The sequence below is a fragment of the Calidris pugnax genome, unplaced genomic scaffold (genome assembly GCF_001431845.1).
Source record: "Calidris pugnax isolate Ruff unplaced genomic scaffold, ASM143184v1 scaffold171, whole genome shotgun sequence".
NCBI classification, from domain to species: Eukaryota; Metazoa; Chordata; class Aves; order Charadriiformes; family Scolopacidae; genus Calidris; species Calidris pugnax.
In genome coordinates, this window is record NW_015091064.1 from 1521888 (window position 1) to 1542747 (window position 20860).

The 20860-nt window shown below is 42.7% G+C and overlaps 1 protein-coding gene across 1 annotated transcript in view; it reads right to left on the minus strand.

The window, feature by feature from the left end:
* Nucleotides 1-4849: 4849 nt before the first annotated feature.
* LOC106896623 overlaps nucleotides 4850-20860 on the minus strand; it is a 33604-nt gene continuing 17593 nt past the window's right edge. The window contains exons 3-4 of the mRNA XM_014956739.1: nucleotides 8819-9795; nucleotides 4850-8635 (exon numbers count right to left, since the gene is read on the minus strand). Of these exons, the coding sequence (XP_014812225.1) occupies nucleotides 5450-8635; nucleotides 8819-9795 (4163 nt within the window). The 3' untranslated portion in view covers nucleotides 4850-5449. The remainder of the gene's footprint in view (nucleotides 8636-8818; nucleotides 9796-20860) is intronic.

A 20860-nucleotide genomic window follows, 5' to 3' on the forward strand; every position in this document is an offset into this window, starting at 1 on the left:
CCAGTGCTGATTCTCCTGCCTGCCCTATTTTTCTGACAGAGGTTGCCACCACTTAGCAGAGGAGGTAAAATGGGACAGGTTGCTGCACTTCACCCACTCCTGATAACTCTTTGCATATTAGCACAATTCTCATCACAGTGGATGGGGATAATACACTGAAATGGGGTGACTGAATTGTGGACATGCATCTGGCTCTCCTGCTGCTGGGATAATGACAGCAGTTTCTGACTGAGAAGCAAGAAGAAGAGCCTAACTGGTAATGTTCTTACCAGCCCATCATTCAGTCTGGAGATCAGAGGCCACTTCACCCCCTCGTTCCTGCAATGGCCCCATTACACAAGCTATCAGGCAGGATATTTTTGAAATGGCAGACATTCTATGTGCTCAGTGGCCTTGGCAATAAGATGCCGAACTGCAGAGGAGGTTGGACTGACCTTTGGAGTTCACCTGGTCCAAGCTCCTGCTCAAAACAAGGCTAACTTCACACACAGCTATGCACATGCACTGGCAGACATTAACATTTCCTCTGTAAACTGATTTCATGAAGCTTTTCTTTTTCAAGCTCTTCAGGAGTAGTTCACTTTTATAGATCAACAACACAAGGGACAAAAAGGTGATTTTTTTTAAAGGAAAAAGTGCTTGGTTGTAAATGGAAGCTGACACGTAGAAGCATTTCTAATTATTATTTTTTTTTTGACATACAAGTTTTAAAATTCTAGTTTGTTCTTTTTAATAGACATCATTTACAACAGATGAGCTTTTTGCTCCATCAGAAAATCTATTAGAGGTGCAGTAGGCTGGTGCTCAGCTTGCCCAAGATCAGAGTGTTTGCATGTTATAAAAACCAAAGAAACCCAATGGGGTCAGGGAGAGAGGAAAAGTAATCATGACATGCATAGACAAACAGGTGGTTCATGTTGGTGTTACACAGAAGTTGGCAATTGTACCATAAGTTTTAGGGTTTTGTACTTGTGTTCCTTTACCTCTTATGCTTATTATGCCTGGATCTCAACCCTCCAGGTGAGATGGGTTGAACTCTGTGTATTCTCCGTAAGCAGGAGTAGGATAAGCCGCCTCCCTTTCCTGAAGATTATGTGTCATCTTGGAGCTTCACTGCAAGCTTTGGAACCTCTAGTTGTCATCCAATATGGCAAGAAACAGAAGTTCCCCAAAGAATCAAACCGTTAAGTATGTACAGGAATAATGAACAGCTCTAGAGGGTGGACAATTAAGATACAGAAATGATGACCAATGTCACAGTTAAGTCTTTGAAATGGTAGATGGTCTGAAATTTTATGAGCATTTAACCTCTGTTCCTTCACTGCTCACTTTGACTGTCAAACTAAGTAGACTGTGGGGAGCAACCTTCAATAGATGATGTGCTATTTATTTAAATCAGATTTGTATTCTTGCTCCTACATCCCCCTTTATTTTCGATAATGACAACGTTTCAGCAGCATTATGATTCTTTGGACAGGGAAAAGAGCTAAATATATTTTGAAGTGTAGGCACACCCTTGGAGAATTGTGAGGTGAAAATGAGAGAAACAATGAAATTTGACAATTATCAAGATCAAAGCTAAACTCCAGTTGGCCAGAGGAATGGGAAACCCTTGCATGGAACTTTTTTACATTGAAAAAAAACCCCCAATACTAGGACAAAATTTCAGAAGCACAACAATTAGCATGAGGCAAAATTTCTAGGGAAAAAAAAGGTAAAATTAGCATGCATTTTTCAAACTTCTATCCATCTCATGAACCCCTGGCTTTACCAGCTCCCTAGTAAAACACCTTCTGGGAAGTAGTTTTACCAGGAAGATGAAGAGCTGACAAAGGAAGATACTGGGAATGTTCACAGAGCTGGGTTATTAAGGAACTGGTTACCCGTGGAGCTCAGACAGCTTGGGAGGCATGTTTGGTGCTGCCTATGGCATGCTGGAGCCAGCTGGCTGCAGAGCACAGCAGGAGCTCCAGAGAGTTCACCTTTGTTGTTGCACTATCATGATTTCCAGCTGCCCAGGGAACTGGTAAGCCCTACCAGCTCCTTTATGAGCTCGGGTGGTGGCTGAGAACTCTGCCAACCAGACTGGCTATAAAACCCCCAAAGAGCTCAAGAGATTAAGCAAAGAAGGAGTTGGCTAGATAAAGAGCTTTAGCAGCCAAGCACCCAGGAGTTGGGCAGGCGGCAGAATGGCCAAAAAATGAGCAGATTTTCTTCAAAGGTTGCAACATAACTGGCATATCCCCGCAGAATGCTTTGAGCCTGTCAGAGCCATTATTTTCTGACTGCTGCTGGGAAATTTCTGATAAGCTCCAAATCTAAGAACAAGTCAAAATCTTTGCATTTGTGTTCTTGTTTTTCACATAATGAAGCGATAAAGTATGGTACATGGTACAACAAGTACAGTTCCAGGTATTATAGGTCTGAAAATATAGGACCCTATTTAGCAACATCTTTTCTCTCGTTTACACTTGTGAAAGTGACTGTAAAGTAGGTTTTACAGTGAACACACTAGTGAAAATGCTCAGATGCCTTCTAAGACATATTTCTTCTGGCCTGAGTCTGGTTCTTCCAGTGGAGAAAGAATTTGTACAAGCTTGATTATGATTACAAAACTTTCTGATTTTTGATTACAGATGTAATTCCTTGCTGGCTCATTACTGCCATGATAACAACTTCTAAAGGTACTAATCTGTAATCAGAACTCAGGCGTAACGCTATGGCTGAAAATTATTTCTGTGAATCAAATGAGATGTTTCATCCCTCAATTACCATTTTCTTTCATCACAGGGTAAATAATAGTGCAAAACCTTTTTTGGACACATCCTTCTTCTAATGGTGTCTCTTGAATAACCAATTGAAAATCTCACTTTAGCTGTGATGGTCTTCATTATTTAAGTAAACTATTCTTATAACTTTAGATATATAAAACTCTCACCAAAGTCAGCATGGTTATGGTGAAATTATAATACTTTGGAATTGAAAGCAAAATTTAACATATTGAAATGAACATCCCTGGCTTCTTTTAATGTAAACCTACATAAATCCTTTGTTTGATGCAACTTACAGCTTTGCTATGACATTAAACATTGGGGCAAAAGTAAATTTATTTTACTACTTTTATTATTGTATTATTTTATTAATTTATCATATATTAATTTTATTTATTAAAGTATAAATAGCTGCCTGCATTTAACTGAGAGAAGAACATAGATTCTCAGTCCAGAATTTAAACCAGATGAGGTTGCTCATTATGGAAAACGGACAGATAGGAGACAGGAAAAAGGATTTCAGGTGATACACTCAATACTATTCTTATTATAAGTAACTGTAGTCTTTAGTGACATTCAAAAAAGATGGAAAGAAACAATAAAACTAGGTAATTTTCCAGTTCTTATATGATGATTGTAATAATTAGCCTTACGCTGGAAATAACTACTTTATAGTATGAAGCACCCCTGAAACTACTGATTTTTTTTCATCCACTGAGAATGCAGAGCTTCAGCTTTCATACAACTCTCCTCTTTAATCAGTAGGTAAAATTAATCTGTGCTGGGCTGTGAAGAGCTTCATGCATATCTGAATACTTTTTGTGGTGCCACAAGTCCATTCTGCAATGGCCCTTTTAGCCAGGAAATACTCTTTTTTTCCTGCTTTGCACTGAATATGATCCTGAACTTGACAGTAGTTATCTCAAAATACAGATGCATCCAGACTGAAGCCCTGCAACTGAATGATTTTATTAGCCAAATTTAGATTTTGGTGTGAATGGTCAAAAATGTCATTTTAAAAAAATGGACTGGACCAAAAGTCCAGATAAAATCAACCAAATATTTCAAGTCTTTCCTTTACAGCTCAGGATCCCAATGAACACATTTCTCATTTTTTTTTCCTTACTATGGATACTTAACTATGTTTTAAGCCATACATATCTATGTTTTAAGCTAGACATACACATTTTTCAATTAAAGTTTTCCTTTCACATCTAAAGGGGGAGAAAATTTTCCCTGTCCTCCCTCCGCTACCCTAGTGGTTTTCTGGAAGCGAAATTAGTAAGTGAATGATACCCCTAAACACCAGATAAATCTAATATAAACACTTTCACAAAGTTTTGATTGGTTTTGAATTGTTTGGAAATGAATTGGGATGTATTATCAGTTTTTTGATTGCTTTGCAGACATAGATTGATTTTTATTTCACAACCTGCATTTGCACATAGCTCTCAATGTTGCCACAGTTTCATGTGCTAAAAATAGAATTTGCATTTGAAGTTTACAGATTGTGCATCTCTATCTTAGTTACAAACAAAAGAAAAGTTATATTCTCTGTAAGTCTTTTTCCGTTCAACCAGCATGATCCGTTAACCAGCTGTGAACACTGGCATTATCGGTTAATGTGAGGCAAACCTTTCTTTGCTGGAAACTCTGTTCCTCATATATCAATTCAAGTAGCGTATTTGAAGCAATATAAAAGACTAATTTTGAAACAAGGTAAAAGGCAAATTTCTGAAAAGTTCCTAGATTTCATAGAGAAAGAGCTATGTCGTGGTTTGGCCTCAGACGGCAACAAAGCCGCTCGCACACAATAGAGCCCTCACGGCCACGCGGCCGGGAGGGGAAGATAGGAATAAAAAGGCAAAACTCGTGGGTTGAGACAAAGGCAATTTTAACAGAACGGAACAAAGAGCAATAACAACAACAATAACAGAGGGGTATACAACCGCGATCACGATACCGCCGCTCGATACCGCCGCGCGCCGACCGCTCCCGGGACGCCCCCGACCGCTCTACCCCTCCGGGGGTCACCGCCTCCTCTCCCCAACTTCCTGTCCCCTCCCCTTCCCGGCTAGCTCCGGCTACCCCTTGGGCATGGCTCACATGGGATGGAATACTTGTGTCCCTCCTAGGTCCTGGGGAGAATTAACCCCATCACCGCCAGACCCAGGACATCATCCACCCCTTATTCCATACCATTTCATGCCATGCCCAGATCCTACAGTTTCCAGTTGTATACTGTCAGTTTCTCCTGACATATATATATATATACACATATAGGTATAATGTCCTTAGTCTATGGGCCATCGCTCTAAAATGTCTGTTGAGTTCATTTAACCCATGACTTCAACCTCCATCTGTTAGAACAGTCTCTCAGGGCATGCAAGATGGTGTATGTTGGGGCTGGACTGTTGCATGTTGTATCTTTTCTCTGGGCCTTGTGGCTGATGTATCCGGTGTAGCTCATGTCCATGGGTTGAAGACGTTGGTCTCATTGAAATTGCTGGGCGCCAGCTGCTGAGGTCAGTTCTGGTCTCTTCAAGGCTGCACCGTACTTGATTTCTCATCAGAGTCCATCAGTCATTAGTTGGGTGATTCCTACTATAGTACAACCAATAGCAGTCACCAAAGTGAGATGGCAGGGTCATTTAGCAATTAACATCATACAGTTTCATTCATTGGCTATTCTCGCCCAAAATCAGGTTCCCGTGTGGTACACACTGCACTTCCCCATCCTTCCGCATCACCCACCAAGTGCATCCGGGTCCTTGAGCAAAGGCAACCCCACGGACAGGTTTGCCTTTGCCTGAGGCAGGACTGACCCAGACTGTCTTCCCCAACATATTCTTCATGTGCACTACGGGGACTCTGTCTCCCTCCACAGTACGTGGGGGTTTAGACTGGGCAGGGCCAGCTCGGTTGCTAGATCCCCTGGTGTTAACTAACCAGGTAGCCTTTGCTAAATGTGTATCCCAATTTTTAAAAGTCCCACCACCCATTGCTCTCAGTGCAGTTTTTAACAGTCCATTGTACCGTTCTACCTTCCCAGAGGCTGGTGCATGATAGGGAATGTGGTAAACCCACTCAATACCATGCTCTTTGGCCCAGGTGTCAATGAGACTGTTTCGGAAATGAGTCCCATTGTCCGACTCAATTCTCTCTGGGGTGCCATGTCGCCACAGAACTTGCTTTTCGAGGCCCAGGATGGTGTTCCGGGCGGTGGCATGGGGCACAGGGTATGTTTCCAGCCATCCAGTGGTTGCTTCCACCATTGTGAGCACATAGCGCTTGCCTTGACGCGTCTGTGGAAGCATAATATAATCAATCTGCCAGGCCTCCCCATATTTGTATTTCAGCCATCGTCCTCCATACCAAAGGGGCTTTAATCGCTTGGCTTGCTTGATTGCAGCGCATGTCTCACATTCATGGATGACCTGTGCAATAATGTCCACGGTCAAGTCCACCCCTCGGTCCCGAGCCCATCTATATGTAGCATCTCTCCCTTGATGGCCTGAAGAGTCATGGGCCCATCGAGCTAAGAATAATTCGCCCTTATGTTGCCAGTCCAGATCCACCTGAGCCACTTCAATCTTGGCAGCCCAATCCACTTGCTGGTTATTCTGATGTTCCTCAGTGGCCCGGCTCTTGGGTACGTGGGCATCTACATGACGTACTTTCACAACCAGATTCTCTACCCGGGCAGCGATATCTTGCCACAATTCCGCAGCCCAGACAGGTTTGCCTCTGCGCTGCCAATTCTGCTGCTTCCACTGCTGTAACCACCCCCACAAAGCATTTGCCACCATCCATGAGTCGGTGTAGAGATAAAGTACCGGCCATTTTTCCCGCTCGGCAATGTCCAAAGCCAGCTGAATTGCTTTCACCTCTGCAAATTGGCTTGATTCACCTTGTCCTTCAGTGGCTTCTGCAACTTGTCTTGTAGGACTCCACACAGCAGCCTTCCACTTCCTATGCTTTCCCACAATCCGGCAGGACCCATCAGTGAACAGGGCATATCTCCTCTCATCTTCTGGTAGTTCATTATATGGTGGAGCCTCTTCTGCACGCATCACCTCCTCCTCTGGTGACATTCCAAAATCCTTGCCTTCTGGCCAGTCCATAATCACCTCTAGAATTCCTGGGCGACTGGGGTTTCCCATTCGAGTTCGCTGAGTGATCAGTGCAATCCACTTACTCCACGTAGCATCCGTTGCATGATGTGTGGTAGGGACTCTTTCTTTGAACATCCAACCCAGCACTGGCAGCCGGGGTGCCAAGAGGAGCTGTGCTTCTGTACCAACCACTTCTGAAGCAGATCGAACCCCTTCATATGCTGCCAGTATCTCCTTTTCTGTTGGAGTATAGCGGGCTTCGGATCCTCTGTATCCCCGACTCCAAAATCCTAGGGGTCGACCGCGTGTCTCCCCTGGGGCTTTCTGCCACAGGCTCCAGGTAGGGCCGTTCTCCCCAGCTGCGGTGTAGAGCACATTTTTAACATCTTGTCCTGCCCGGACTGGCCCCAGGGCTACTGCATGGACTATTTCCTGTTTAATTTGTTCAAAAGCTTGTCGTTGCTCAGGACCCCATTTAAAATCGTTCTTCTTCCGGGTAACTTGATACAGAGGGCTCACAATCAGACTGTAATCTGGGATATGCATCCTCCAAAAACCCACAATGCCTAGGAAAGCTTGTGCTTCCTTCTTACTAGTTGGTGGGGACATAGCTGCTATCTTATTGATCACATCCGTTGGGATCTGACGGCGTCCATCTTGCCATTTTACTCCTAAAAACTGGATCTCCTGTGCAGGTCCCTTGACCTTACCCCGTCTTATAGCAAAACCAGCTTTCAGAAGGATTTGAATTATTTTATGCCCCTTCTCAAAAACTTCTTCTGCTGTGTTGCCCCATATGATAATATCGTCAATGTACTGCAGATGTTCTGGAGCTTCACCCTTTTCCAGTGCAGTCTGGATCAGTCCGTGGCAAATGGTGGGGCTGTGTTTCCACCCCTGGGGCAATCGATTCCAGGTGTACTGGACACCTCTCCAAGTGAAAGCAAACTGGGGCCTGCACTCTGCTGCCAGAGGGATTGAGAAGAATGCATTGGCGATATCAATTGTGGCGTACCACTTGGCTGCCTTGGACTCCAGTTCGTATTGAAGTTCTAACATGTCCGGCACGGCAGCACTCAGCGGTGGCGTGACTTCGTTGAGGCCACGATAGTCCACAGTTAGCCTCCACTCTCCATTAGATTTCCGCACCGGCCATATGGGACTGTTAAAGGGTGAGTGAGTCTTGCTGATCACTCCTTGAATCTCTAGTTGACGAATCAGCTCATGGATGGGGATCAGAGAGTCTCGGTTAGTTCGATATTGCCGCCGATGAACTGTTGTGGTAGCAATTGGCACCTGTTGTTCTTCAACCTTCAACAGCCCTACAACAGAAGGGTCCTCTGAAAGACCAGGCAAGGTGGACAGCTGTTTAACTTCTTCCGCCTCCAATGCAGCTATGCCAAAAGCCCACCGGTACCCTTTTGGATCCTTAAAATATCCTCTCCTGAGATAATCTATACCAAGGATACATGGAGCATCTGGGCCAGTCACAATGGGATGCTTTTGCCACTCATTTCCAGTTAGGCTCACTTCAGCTTCCAGTACAGTCAACTCTTGGGATCCCCCTGTCACTCCAGAAATACAGATGCGTTCTGTCCCTGTATGGCTTGATGGTATTATGGTACACTGTGCACCCGTGTCCACTAAAGCTCTATACTCCTGTGGCTCTGACGTGCCAGGCCATCGAATCCACACTGTCCAATAAATCCGGTTGTCCCTTTCCCCCACCTGGCCGGAGGCAGGGCCCCCCTAATAGTGGTCATAGTATCCGTTACTTGCTTGTTGCAGAAATGATTTGGAGGTTCCTTCAAGGGGATCAGAAGTAGGTTCAGGCCTTCTATACTGTCTGGGGAACTGCACATTGGAAACTGGGGCAGCACTTTTCCTGGAGGGATCCCCTTTTGTGGTGGTTCTTCCTTGCAGTTCCTGTACCCGTGCCCGTAGGACTGAAGTAGGTTGTCCATCCCACTTCCTCATGTCCTCTCCGTGGTCACGCAGGCAGAACCACAGGGTGTTTCGTGGTGTGTACTCCCTGTATTCTCTATCTTGAGTGGAGAAGTGTCTGCTTCTAACAGCTGAGATACTGGCTCGTACAGGCGGGGAGGATATATTCTCTTCAAGTTGCTGGACCTTCCGGGACAGTTTCTCCACAGCTGAGACAAGGGGAGAAGAGAGACTTTCTTCATATTGCCGAAGTCGGGCAGCCACCTCATCCACCGTTGGTCCCTCTTCGCCTCTCCATTCCATCACTGCCAATGAGTTGGCATATGACGATGGGGCGCTCCGTACAAACTTCCGCCACATGGGCCTTGTGCACTGGACCTCATCAGGATCTGTGGGTGACTGTGCATTGTCCAGGTCACAATAAATCATCTCCCGCACGGCTAGTTCTCTCAGGTACTGGATACCTCTCTCCATGGTGGTCCACTTGCTCGGATGGCATATAACATCTTCACTGAAGGGGTACCTTTCCCTCACACCTGATAGGAGTCGCCTCCAGAGGCTGAGGACCTGTGTCTTCTTCCCAATTGCCTTGTCAATGCCCGCCTCTCTAGACAGAGATCCCAGCTGCCTGGCCTCCCTACCCTCCAATTCCAAGCTACTGGCTCCGTTATCCCAGCACCGGAGCAGCCAGGTGACAATGTGCTCGCCTGGAAGTCGGCCGAAATCTTTCCGCATGTCCCGCAGCTCACTCAGGGACAGGGATCGAGTGATTATCTCTGATTCTGCCTCTTCCTCTTGTTCTCGTGATGACCCTGCTTCATTGTCATCCCTCACTAAGCGAACTGATTTCTTGTTGCATTTCTTCTTCTGGATAGGGGCGACTGACACGGGCACAGGCTGATTTTCTGGTTCAGTTGCAGTGACTGCCACTGGGGTTGGGGCAGCCGCAGCACCTGCTGCAGGGGCTGGAGCAGCCACAGCACTGGTTGCAGGGGTTGGAGCAGCCACAGTGTCTACTGCAGGGGTTGGAGCAGCCACAGCATTGGTTGCAGGGGTCGGAGCAGCCACAGCACTGGTTGCAGGGGTCGGAGCAGCCACAGTGTCTGTCGCAGGGGTTGGGGCAGCCACAGCATTGGTTGCAGGGACTGGAGCAGCCGCAGCATTGGTTGCAGGGGCTGGAGCAGCCACAGTGTCTGTCGCAGGGGTTGGAGCAGCCACAGTGTCTGTCGCAGGGGTTGGAGCAGCCACAGTGTCTGTCAGCCTGGTTTCCATGTCCTCCCCCTGAGGATGCTGCACAACATTGAGCAGTGCTCGGTAGATACTGGCCAAGGCCCAGCACAATGCAGTGAGCTGTGCCTCTCTGGAATAGCCACAGCATTTTCCTTTCAAATATTCTACCACTTTATCAGGGTCCTGTAATTGTTCGGTGGTGAGATCCCAGACCATTGGAGGTGAAAAGGTCTCTAGATACCTGCCCATGTTCTCCCACATGCCATGCCACCCATGACCCTCCAGCCTTGGGGCAGATCTCTTGGTGGTAGCCTTAAATAGTTGCTTAACCTTAAACAAAATCTGAAACACATTCAGGAGACCTAGCAGTAAGACCAAACTGGTTTGCGTGTCCCAAGGGTATTCAAAATTTTCAAAAACTGACATATCCAGCACAAAAAAGGAGGTGAAAGAGCTGGGGAAAATATCCCCCCCTGCTTCCCTCATAGATTCAGTGTGTTTATCAATAAATTCCCCGAGATATGGGCAGGAAAGCAGCGCTGAATAAACACCCCAACAAAACCATCTGAACAGAGATGCTATCATATCATAAGTTGATATAGCACAAGACAGTAAAATTATAACCCTGATCCCTCTCCCAGAAGTGATAAACATCATCACGGGCAGTACATACAGCATGTAAGAGTTCACATAACACAGCCATGAAAACAAACGAAACAACATTGTGCCCAGCAACTAATACAATGAACACAGATACAAAATTCCTTTTAACATGCCCTGGTCGGATCTGCCGTAATCTCAACCCTCCGAGTGCCCCACGTTGGGCGCCAAAAAGGACTGTCGTGGTTTGGCCTCAGACGGCAACAAAGGACCACGTGCAGCCGCTCGCACACAACAGAGCCCTCACGGCCACGCGGCCGGGAGGGGAAGATGGGAATAAAAAGGCAAAACTCGTGGGTTGAGACAAAGGCAATTTTAACAGAACGGAACAAAGAGCAATAACAACAATAACAGAGGGGTATACAACCGCGATCACGATACCGCCGCTCGATACCGCCGCGCGCCGACCGCTCCCGGGACGCCCCCGACCGCTCTACCCCTCCGGGGGTCACCGCCTCCTCTCCCCAACTTCCTGTCCCCTCCCCTTCCCCGGCAGCTCCGGCTACCCCTTGGGCATGGCTCACATGGGATGGAATACTTGTGTCCCTCCTAGGTCCTGGGGAGAATTAACCCCATCACTGCCAGACCCAGGACAAGCTATTAGATGGTTACATTGTGTAGTTAAGGCTACAGGTATGTTATTTGAGAAGAAAAGGAATTTCAGAATTCATAACTGGCACAAGTAATTTCTTAAAACATGACATTTGGAAAACAGTACTGTTGCAATAGCTACATTGTATCAAGGACAAGATGGCAGTGGTAATGAGTGAGGGAAGAAAGAGCAGTTGATTTCATTGCTTATTACCACAAACATTAATCTTTTACTCAGGGTTTGATATAAATAAGTGTTTTAAAGAGGATCATATCTCTTGACTACAGGAAGAGAAATCCTTTGTCTAGGATACAAGGCCAGCAACCAGCAACCATCCAGAGAACCATTTTCCTTACAGGATTTCTGAGTTGTTTACATAGGGACAAATGAAATACTAGCCTCAAGAAGACTGGAGTACCAGTGCAGGGCAAATCTGCCTATCTGCCTCCTTCCCTTTTCTTTCCTGACAGCAGAGATGCTAACAGCTTGAACGAAGTCCTTGCCACATGACATAGGTGTCATGTATCGCTGTGATTTTCCTTCATCTATTTTTTCCACATATCCTTCTGAGATCTTCCTTTTGCCTGGCAGATCTACTTGGCTCACTTCCAAGGAATCTTTTGCACCTGGAGAAGGGAACTGGGTTTATCAGCAAAGATAAAAACAAAGAAGAATTAGCTGCTTTAGAAGAATTAGCCAAGATAAATATATATATATATATATTATTTTTTTTTTCCCAAGAGAGGTAATACTTCAGACAGACCTTCATATGAAATGTGTAATTTTCTGTTTTGACCATGCAGGTGTGATGCATTGTCGCTTCTTTAGTCTTGTGATAACTATGGAATATAAGTTCTTTATTGTGTTTACACTATTTTGAACCAGCACCTCTTTAAAAAATGACACTCACTGACTTTGCTGTAAAATGCAACATGACATACAACGCTGTGTTTTCCAAACTTGCATTTTAAATCGCACTAGGCTATGAAGACTGTCACTACTGAAGGTGTATTTTGAACTGTCTATTATTTGGAGATTTTTTTAAAAAATAACTATCACTGAAGAATTGGCCATTTTATACATTTAAAAATTAATACTGAATAATACTGTTCGGTTACCTCATTTGATTTGTTCTATGCATCTATATGGTAACATAAATTGTGATATTAAGTATGACTTTACACCTGAAAAAGTTTATATAAAAATTAATAATGTTTGTATGAAACTGCTAACTTGAGAAATAATAATGTAATTGTTTCCTTTCTGGTTCACTTCAGTTCATGGCTATAAAGTGTTGTGTTTATGCTATTATAAAAAGGTGGGTTTTAGTTTATTTGCATTTCCATTTTCTGTGTTTCTATTTAACCAGACACCTCTTCACTTATTACAAAGCAAGAATAACTTTTTTTGTCTCTGTAAAGACAAACTTTGCTAGTCATTGTTTTTTTTTTTTTACTAGTCCAAACAGCCTTTTTTAGTGATTGTCTTTCACGTAAGGACTTTTGGTCCTTAGTACTCCTTTCTGTGATGTCTTTGCTACTGGAAAGGAGTAAAACTGTTGAGAAAACGTAGATAAAATAAGGATCCCATCAAGAGTGACATTCTAAACTTGTGGCAAATGTCCAGGAAGGGAAAGTCTCCACTGCCCGAGCCCCAGCTGAGCTCCTCCGTTCTTCGCCCTCTCTGCAGCTCCAGGAAGCCAGCTGCCCTCCTCAGCGCTCGATAAACACCTCAGCATCTATCGGAGAAAAAACACGAAACAAAAACACGAAACAGGAGAAAGGAATGACTCGTGCAAAGAAACAAAAGCCTTGTATTTCAGGTAGGTCTCACTCATTTTAAAAAAGATTATTGTTAGCTGGGAAGCAGTCAGCGACATCCACCCCAAAAACACAGTCTCCCCTTCTCGGTGTTACTCAGGAGATTTAACATTGAACATTTAACCCCAGGAGATGCTAACACTCCCACCACCTTTGCAAATCTCACCCTGGCAGAGCCCCCCATGCATGCAACCCAAAGCGACTGAGTCACGCAAATGACATTTCACACTGAAATGACTCACTCACAAAGTCTGCCACGATTTTGATTTTGATTGTTTTTCCTTTTCCCCTCCTCCTGTCACCACTTTTACTGCCTTGGGGCAGGCCGGGCGCTGAGCAGGCAGGCTCTGTGGCTGGGCCGGAGCCGGTAGGAAGCCATTTTATGGCTACTGGCTGCCCCACTGCACCCTGAGGGGAGGCCGCGGAGCTGCGTGCTCCCACCCTGGGCTTGCCGGGATGGTGAAGGACCATCATAGTGCTTGGTGAAGAAGGGGGGAAAACCTTTATGAAACTTGCTAGTCACTGCATTTTCCAGGCTTTTGTCTTTGTCCCTGAGAGCTTCCTCTGCAGTTTAACCCATCTCAGGCAATGTGGCCTAAATGTTGCCCGCAGAGAGAAAGCACTGCCCGTGTGGTAATAAGTTCCCTTAGCATTACTAGGATTTTATCACTTCGAGTGACTGTCATTCACTAATCGTTAGTAGCCAAAATGTGTTTGAAAATGCAAAAGGGAGAGTGAAAAGGAAGAGGTGTGAAAATATACTTCCCTTCCACACTTTGCAAAGTGACAAGGAAACTTCCTACCAAAGAAGACACCTAAGCTTTATTCAGCCAAGTTGCTCCTCTGGGAAACAGTGCATTACAGAAAGCAAAAAAGATTTTTTAAATTTTCTTTCATACTGTAAGTAATTTGTCAACCTGCAAAGCTTTTCAATGCTGATCTAAACATTTTCTGTTCTTATAAGGAGTGCTGTAACAAAGTTTAGCTGTTCCTGCTCTGAGAAGGCAACATTGGGACTGTCAGTAGCAGCAAAAATTTTTTATTTTTTTACCAGTGAGAGTGATGGTTCTCATAGAGAACAATAAATTTTAGCAAGAGAGATTATTCAGCTTTTAGGATGTTACAGTTTTTATCTTGAAATTCTGTGCAAATAATGAATAATCTTCCCAAATGTACAGACAACTCTGTTATGTTTCTGTTGTGTCAAGAAAGAAGCTAGTCAAAACCATTAATATTTATTCAGTTTTACTGTTGCTTTGAAGAACCTTGGAGTACAGTAGAAACAGTCAAAAGCCCCCTCAGCCTCATGCATGCATTGCTGTTACTGCCCTTTAGGGAAACTGGAGCAACAATAACACCCAGTGGCATTTTTTTCCCTTTCTTTCGTCAGTTTCAGATGTGATGATGAACTGCTGCAAAACAGGATTCAATCATTTGAATTCAAGTCCTGAATGACTGATAAACCACATTTGTGCTTTCTGTTGTGTATTTTTTATCAAGATTGTGAGAAATTTTTTTCCTTTTTTTTTTCTTACATAGTTTATAGAGTATTTAGAAAAGTGATGATTTTTCTATGAGTACCCACAGGAATAGCCAGGAACAAGAAGTTTTGTGTGATTGTATCAAAATGACTGAGGGGAGATAGTTGAAAACTATTACTCCGCTGTATTTTGAGTGCAACTTAGATTCATATGTTTTTGTTCTTAATGGAAGTTGATACGCATAGTTTCTTGAAAATTCTGAAGGCCTCTTCATACATCAGCATAGCCAAAAGCAGCACAGATGCAGAGGTGTAGAGAAGGGAGGACGTAGACAAATAAACCTGAGCCTTAAATGCCAGAGGCTGGTGCCTCTGGCTTCTGGGCTCTAAGGAATCCTTAACCATGGTCCTCCCTTGGAGTTATGTAGCTGCTTTGATAACCCCACATGTTAGCAAACAAGATAGTTTTTGGTTTTGTTTTTTTTTTTCTCTGTCTCCTCATGCTCCCTCTCATTTTTTTGCTTGTCATATTTTTGCTGACACAAGTTTTGGTAGTACTTTGCTAGTTTTTGGCATTTCCAGCGGATGTGAAAGTGGCAAAATTTCAACCTGCAGTTAAGCTCTATTGATGAATCAGTCACTTCTCTGGGAAATTACGGAATTCCTTGTTTGCATGAACAAAATTAGCTAGTTGGCAGATCTCAACTTGAACAAGATTAGTTTAACTATTTTAGATATCAAGCATGAGCAGTTGCTTAGCTGTGTTAAAGCACTGAAGACTGCACAGAAATTTTGGTCAGATTACATTGAAAAAGATGACTGCAGAAACAAAGTATGATGCCTTTTTTACTTTCTTTTTTTTTTTTGGCTGATGTCTGAACTGCAGATTTAAAAATGTCACTGCTAATTTCATAATGGTGTCTGTCTACTGTGATACATATAGTATCATAGATGGGATTTTGGATTCTGTGTTGGTGGCAGGCCATAACATTTAGTTTTCAGTTTTGGTAAGTTGAAGTGATGGTAGCCATGTCCTTTTTTGTGTCTCTCTTAGAATCATAGAATTGTTTAGGTTGGAAGGATCCTCTCAGATCATCAAGTCCAACCATCAGCCTAACACTGACAAAACCACTACCAAACCATGTCCCTCAGCACCACGTCTACCTGTCTTTTAAATACCACCAGGGATGGTGATTCTACCACTTCCCTTGGCAGCCTGTTCCACTGTTTGATAACCCTTTCAGTGAAAAAATTGTTCCTAATATCCAATCTAAACCTCCTCTGGTACAACTTGAGGCCATTTCCTCTTGTCCTGTCATTTGTTACTTGGGAAAAGAGACCGATCCACCTTACTACAACCTCCTTTCAGGTAGTTGTAGAGAGTGATGAGGCCTCCCCTCAACCTCCTTTTCTCCAAACTAAACAACCCCAGCTCCCTCAGCTGCTCCTCATAAGACTTGTGCTGTAGATTGCTCACTGGCTTTGCTGCCCTTCTCTGGACTCCCTCCAGCACCTCAATGTCTTCTTTGTAGTGAGGAGCTGAAAAACTGGACACAGTATTCAAGGTAATCCTGAGTTAAGGATTTCACAGTGAGGCCAAAGTATTTTTAGATTGTCTATTCCATTTGGATACAAATGGATAAGTTTTATCTAGTGTATCTTTTTTCCTCTACAGTTACATTGAAATAGGAATTAAACAGCCTGAAGGGAAAAGGAAAGAAATGACAGTAAGTGTTTAATTATGAATACCACCTGTTTAAATTACTATGAAAAAATACCCATTCATTACTTTATGCTTGTATAATTTATGGTTAGCAGTTAAAATATGCTATTTCAGGGAAGACTATGATATGATAATAAGATCAATTTACCTGAGATTCATTATGTAAAAGTTTGGATACAAAGATAATGTTACTCTTGACGTTTGTCTTTACTTTCTCCATTCTTTGTAACTATTTAAACATCATTTGACTGGCAATACATTTTTTTTCCCATAATTTTTAGGAATTAAGAGTAATTATTACTCTTTTGCATTCTTTGCTGTAGACTGTGCAAGTAGAAGTTCAGACAGTGTAACCTATAGATGCCATTTAGTGATTAATCACAGTCACAGAATTGTTGAGACTAGAGGGGACCTCTGGAGGTCATCCAATTCAAACCCCTACTCACAGTGGGGTCAACTAAAGCGGGTTGCTTGGTGCCATATCCAGTCAGGTTCTGAATGTCTCCAGGGATGGAGACTCCACAATCTGTCTGGGCAATCAGTTCTAATGTTTGACTGCAAAAAAAAAATATTATTTTTTTTCTTAACTGATCTCTGATTCTTTTCATCTCTCAGCTGAAACTGATGACAAGTAAGTAAGGCCTTCCCATTTTTATACCCCACAGTGAAGTCAGAGGCTGACTTAGATCACACAGGTGTTAAGTTAGCTTATTTGAATTTGAACTGCTTCAGAGGACAAGAAACGTTCAAAGTAAAAATGTAAATACCATAGAACATACACCTAAATCTATTGGTCACAGAGAATGTCTTTAGCCCATTTTTCTAACTGCTTATTTTGCAAACAGAATGAGATTTAGTTTTATGTGATCCATTTAACATAAGGAGTTTTTGAGGCAGCATTGGTACAGATAAAGTGATGTTAAACTGTATATCCTTTCTTAGTCATTTTTTGGCAGCTTGACCTGCAACATGTACATTTGCATTGCCACATCTCTGCTGCATTTATTGTTACGACAGCCTGTTATTGCCTGAGACATAACAGACAAAATGGAAGGCTATGCCCTACTGAAGTGCCATTTGAATACTCCAAATAGGTCCTAAGTGGTTCAAATAGCTTTTGTTGGAATTTAAGCAAACCAGATGGCGGGCTATTTTAAGACTACAGGAAGTCCTGAATCCTGTGTGCGTGTGCAGAGTAAGCCTTTTTAATATATGCAATAAGTCCAATCTCTACTTTGTCCAGTCTTCTCCCTCTGCAGAGAAAGCAGAGTCCAAATCATAGAATCATAGAATGAGTGGATATATGTGCTGTCTCACTGAATATTGGATTTTGAGTCCAGTCTTGCTACACATATGCTGTATAGTGTAGTCTCACTCAAAATGATATAGACTGCATACTATACAGAATTCCTTTGGGCATGCTTAACCAACCAGAGCCTGTCATTATCATTCTGAACAGTATCTTTGCATTCTCTCATATGGCACTGAAGACATACAGGATTGGATTTGTAACAGTTAAATGGGAAAGGCCTTTGATAAATTTCTACATTTTTAATTATAATTGGACTTTTATTTGAAATAGAGATTTACAGTTGTTATTTTCTGCCCCTGCCATTGCTTTCACAGTAAAATATAGTGAAAATGAACTGCTGGCTTCACTGAATCTCTGCCATTCGTACTGAGAATAAACAAAAAAACAAACAAAGACATAAAGTTAATCCCAAGCAACTTTTATACAAGAAATATGTGTCTTGGAATTTTGGTTATTGCCTTGTTACATAATGGAGAAAAATTGTGAAACTACAAGTTTGCAAAATGCCATAGTAAAACATGTTTAAATTAACATTTTAATTACTCTGGATAAGAAACTACCAATAAACTTATGCTCTTGGATTTACATTATCATAACTATTTTAATGAAACAAATCCCTGAACAGCAGCATTTCTCTTTGTAGAGCTGTTTGTGACGTACTTTTTAAGAGTGCTTTTGCAGTAGAGAGGATTTGCAAAATACCACTCTTAAGTGATACTTTTCCTATATTTTATTATTTTTTCTCTATCAAATCATATTTAGAGCCAAATTGTGTTTGTTCATGCACATAGGCTGAAAGGCAAAGACCAGATCTAAGTGGATGACTTAAGTATCTGGGAACATCAGTTCTTGGGCTGTGTCCTCCAGCTGTGTCCTGTCTGTATGTCCTGATGAGACCTAGGTGTTTATTATTCTCCCCTTCTTGTACTTTCTCTTCCATTGAAATGATACCAGGAATATGGGCAGAAAGAGATCTCTAGGTTATAGCTATACTACACAGTGCCAGAGCATGTTTTCCTCTGGCTGTATTAATACATTAAACAGTGTCCTAGAATATATTTGCATACTGGAACTCAATTATCTGTTCTGTGACATATTTTTGGCTTGTGCCAGCTCACACCTTGATTACCCATCACAGTCTGGAAACTGGAATGGACCAGAGACCGTTCTCAATAGACATGAACCCCACTCTGGAGACTAAGAAAGCTTAATATTATGAAGTAGACAGATGATACTACATGGTTTTGGGGTTGGGGAGTAGGTATTGTTACGGTTTTGTGCACTTGTGTTAAATCATAGAATCACAGAATGGTTAGAGTTGGAAGGGACCTTAAAGATCACCTAGTTCAATCCCCCCTGCTATGGGCAGCGACATCTTCCACTAGGCTAGATTGGTCTCGAAACTGGTCTTCTCCTGCAGCGAGTGGTTCCTCATTCTCCAGTCCCTGCCTTTGCCTTCTGCAACTTGGGCAGTGTGGCTGGAGCTCTTGCTAGTGAGGTAAAAGGTAAAAGGTAAGATCAAGGTAAAAAAGTCATTGAGTAGCTCAGCCTTGTCCATGTCCTGAGTGACCAGGTCTCTCATTTCCTTTTGGAAAGGGCCCACCTCTTTCCTAGTCTTTCTGTTGTCCAGTGTGGCAAGTGCCTGTGTGCATACCTGTAGGACCATGATTCTGTGATAAATTGTCCTGCAGTATTTGTCCAATTTAAGAGCTTTGTTGTACTCTACAAATATTCTTTAAAGCTAGAAAAATGGTAACTATATGGAAAATTAGAGGACTAAAATGTAAAGTAAAATTGCATCATTGCCAAGAGTAGCTAACGTATACTCCATCTAGAATTGTAATTGTCACATGCCAGCATGGACAGGGCCAGGACATGGTCCTGAGGACTGGCAAGTGACAGAATAAAATTTCCAATTTGGTAGTGTAGTCCCTGACACATTTTTGGTGCATGTCAGTTGGCACTCTTTCAGAGTCCTTGTTTTGAGGCTAACATTCCCTGTGGGGAGGATGGAATACGCTGTGAAGAATGTCCAGGCACGGATACGAGCCATTCTGTGCTTGGTGCTGTCCAGTCTCTGGACCTTTTTATCTGCTTGGTATAGATACAGCTAGTGAGGCTGGCTCAAGTCTAAATGCAACATGAATACTGAAAGATCGCAGATTTTTATGTCTAACCAATTCTTTGCCTTATACATTTGCTGGTAGAATGCCATCAGTGAAGATCTCTGTCTCACTGACTCTTCACATCTTTTTCTCATGGAGCGTTTGCAGCTTTTGCATCTAAGGACGCAAAAGAGAGAATTTTTTCTTCTCTCTTTATACTGGAGAGATTGATGCTTTCCTACCTTTGCCATTACATTAGCGGCAAATCTTTGTTCCTAGTGGGTCCTCATCACTAAACATAAATTCATTTGGAAGAATAGTTTGAAGTTATAGGAAAGTTTACAAACCACTGCAGTATCATTGATGATAACAGGGCTCTACAAAGCATAAACTAAAGCAAAATGTTGCCAGCAATGCCTTTTTCAGTAGGTGGGGAAAGCAGGTTTTTGAGTTACTGGCCTACTTACTATAAATATTTAGCTGCTTATTCTGGTTTGATCTCCTGTGTGGGAAATCCTTCTTGACTCCAATTCTCAATTTTTCACTTCTTGGCTTAGCAAGTATTGGAAATGTTGTGGTGGCAGCTTATTTTCTCAGGGGAGAAAGCTTATCAGGCCATTTGACAGCGACTTCTCTGGTTGATTAAATTGTGTCAGCCACTTCAGAACAGAAAAGTCTTTTGGACAAATGGTGAATGAACATGACGCAGGTTTTCGAGGATAGAAGAGATGAAACAGTGAAAACCTTGGGATTCCTCAAGTGTGACAGATTTTCCAAAATACTGACAAGTAACATATTGCACTGAACAAAGACAGCATTTGAAACAGGGACTAGTGTTTATATTTAAGGAATGCTTCTGAGAAGAAAATATTTTAAACATCTTGCATCAGCTAATGATGTATGATTTATTTTTTCTGCAGATTAAACGAATAATTCATAGTACTATCTGTGTGCCTTCCAGATGGCAATTTGTCTATAATAAGCCATGTAATATCAAGTAAGAGTGTTATAAATCAGACATCTACATTTGGTTTTAAGTTTGCCTTCCTTTCCTTTCCTTTCCTTTCCTTTCCTTTCCTTTCCTTTCCTTTCCTTTCCTTTCCTTTCC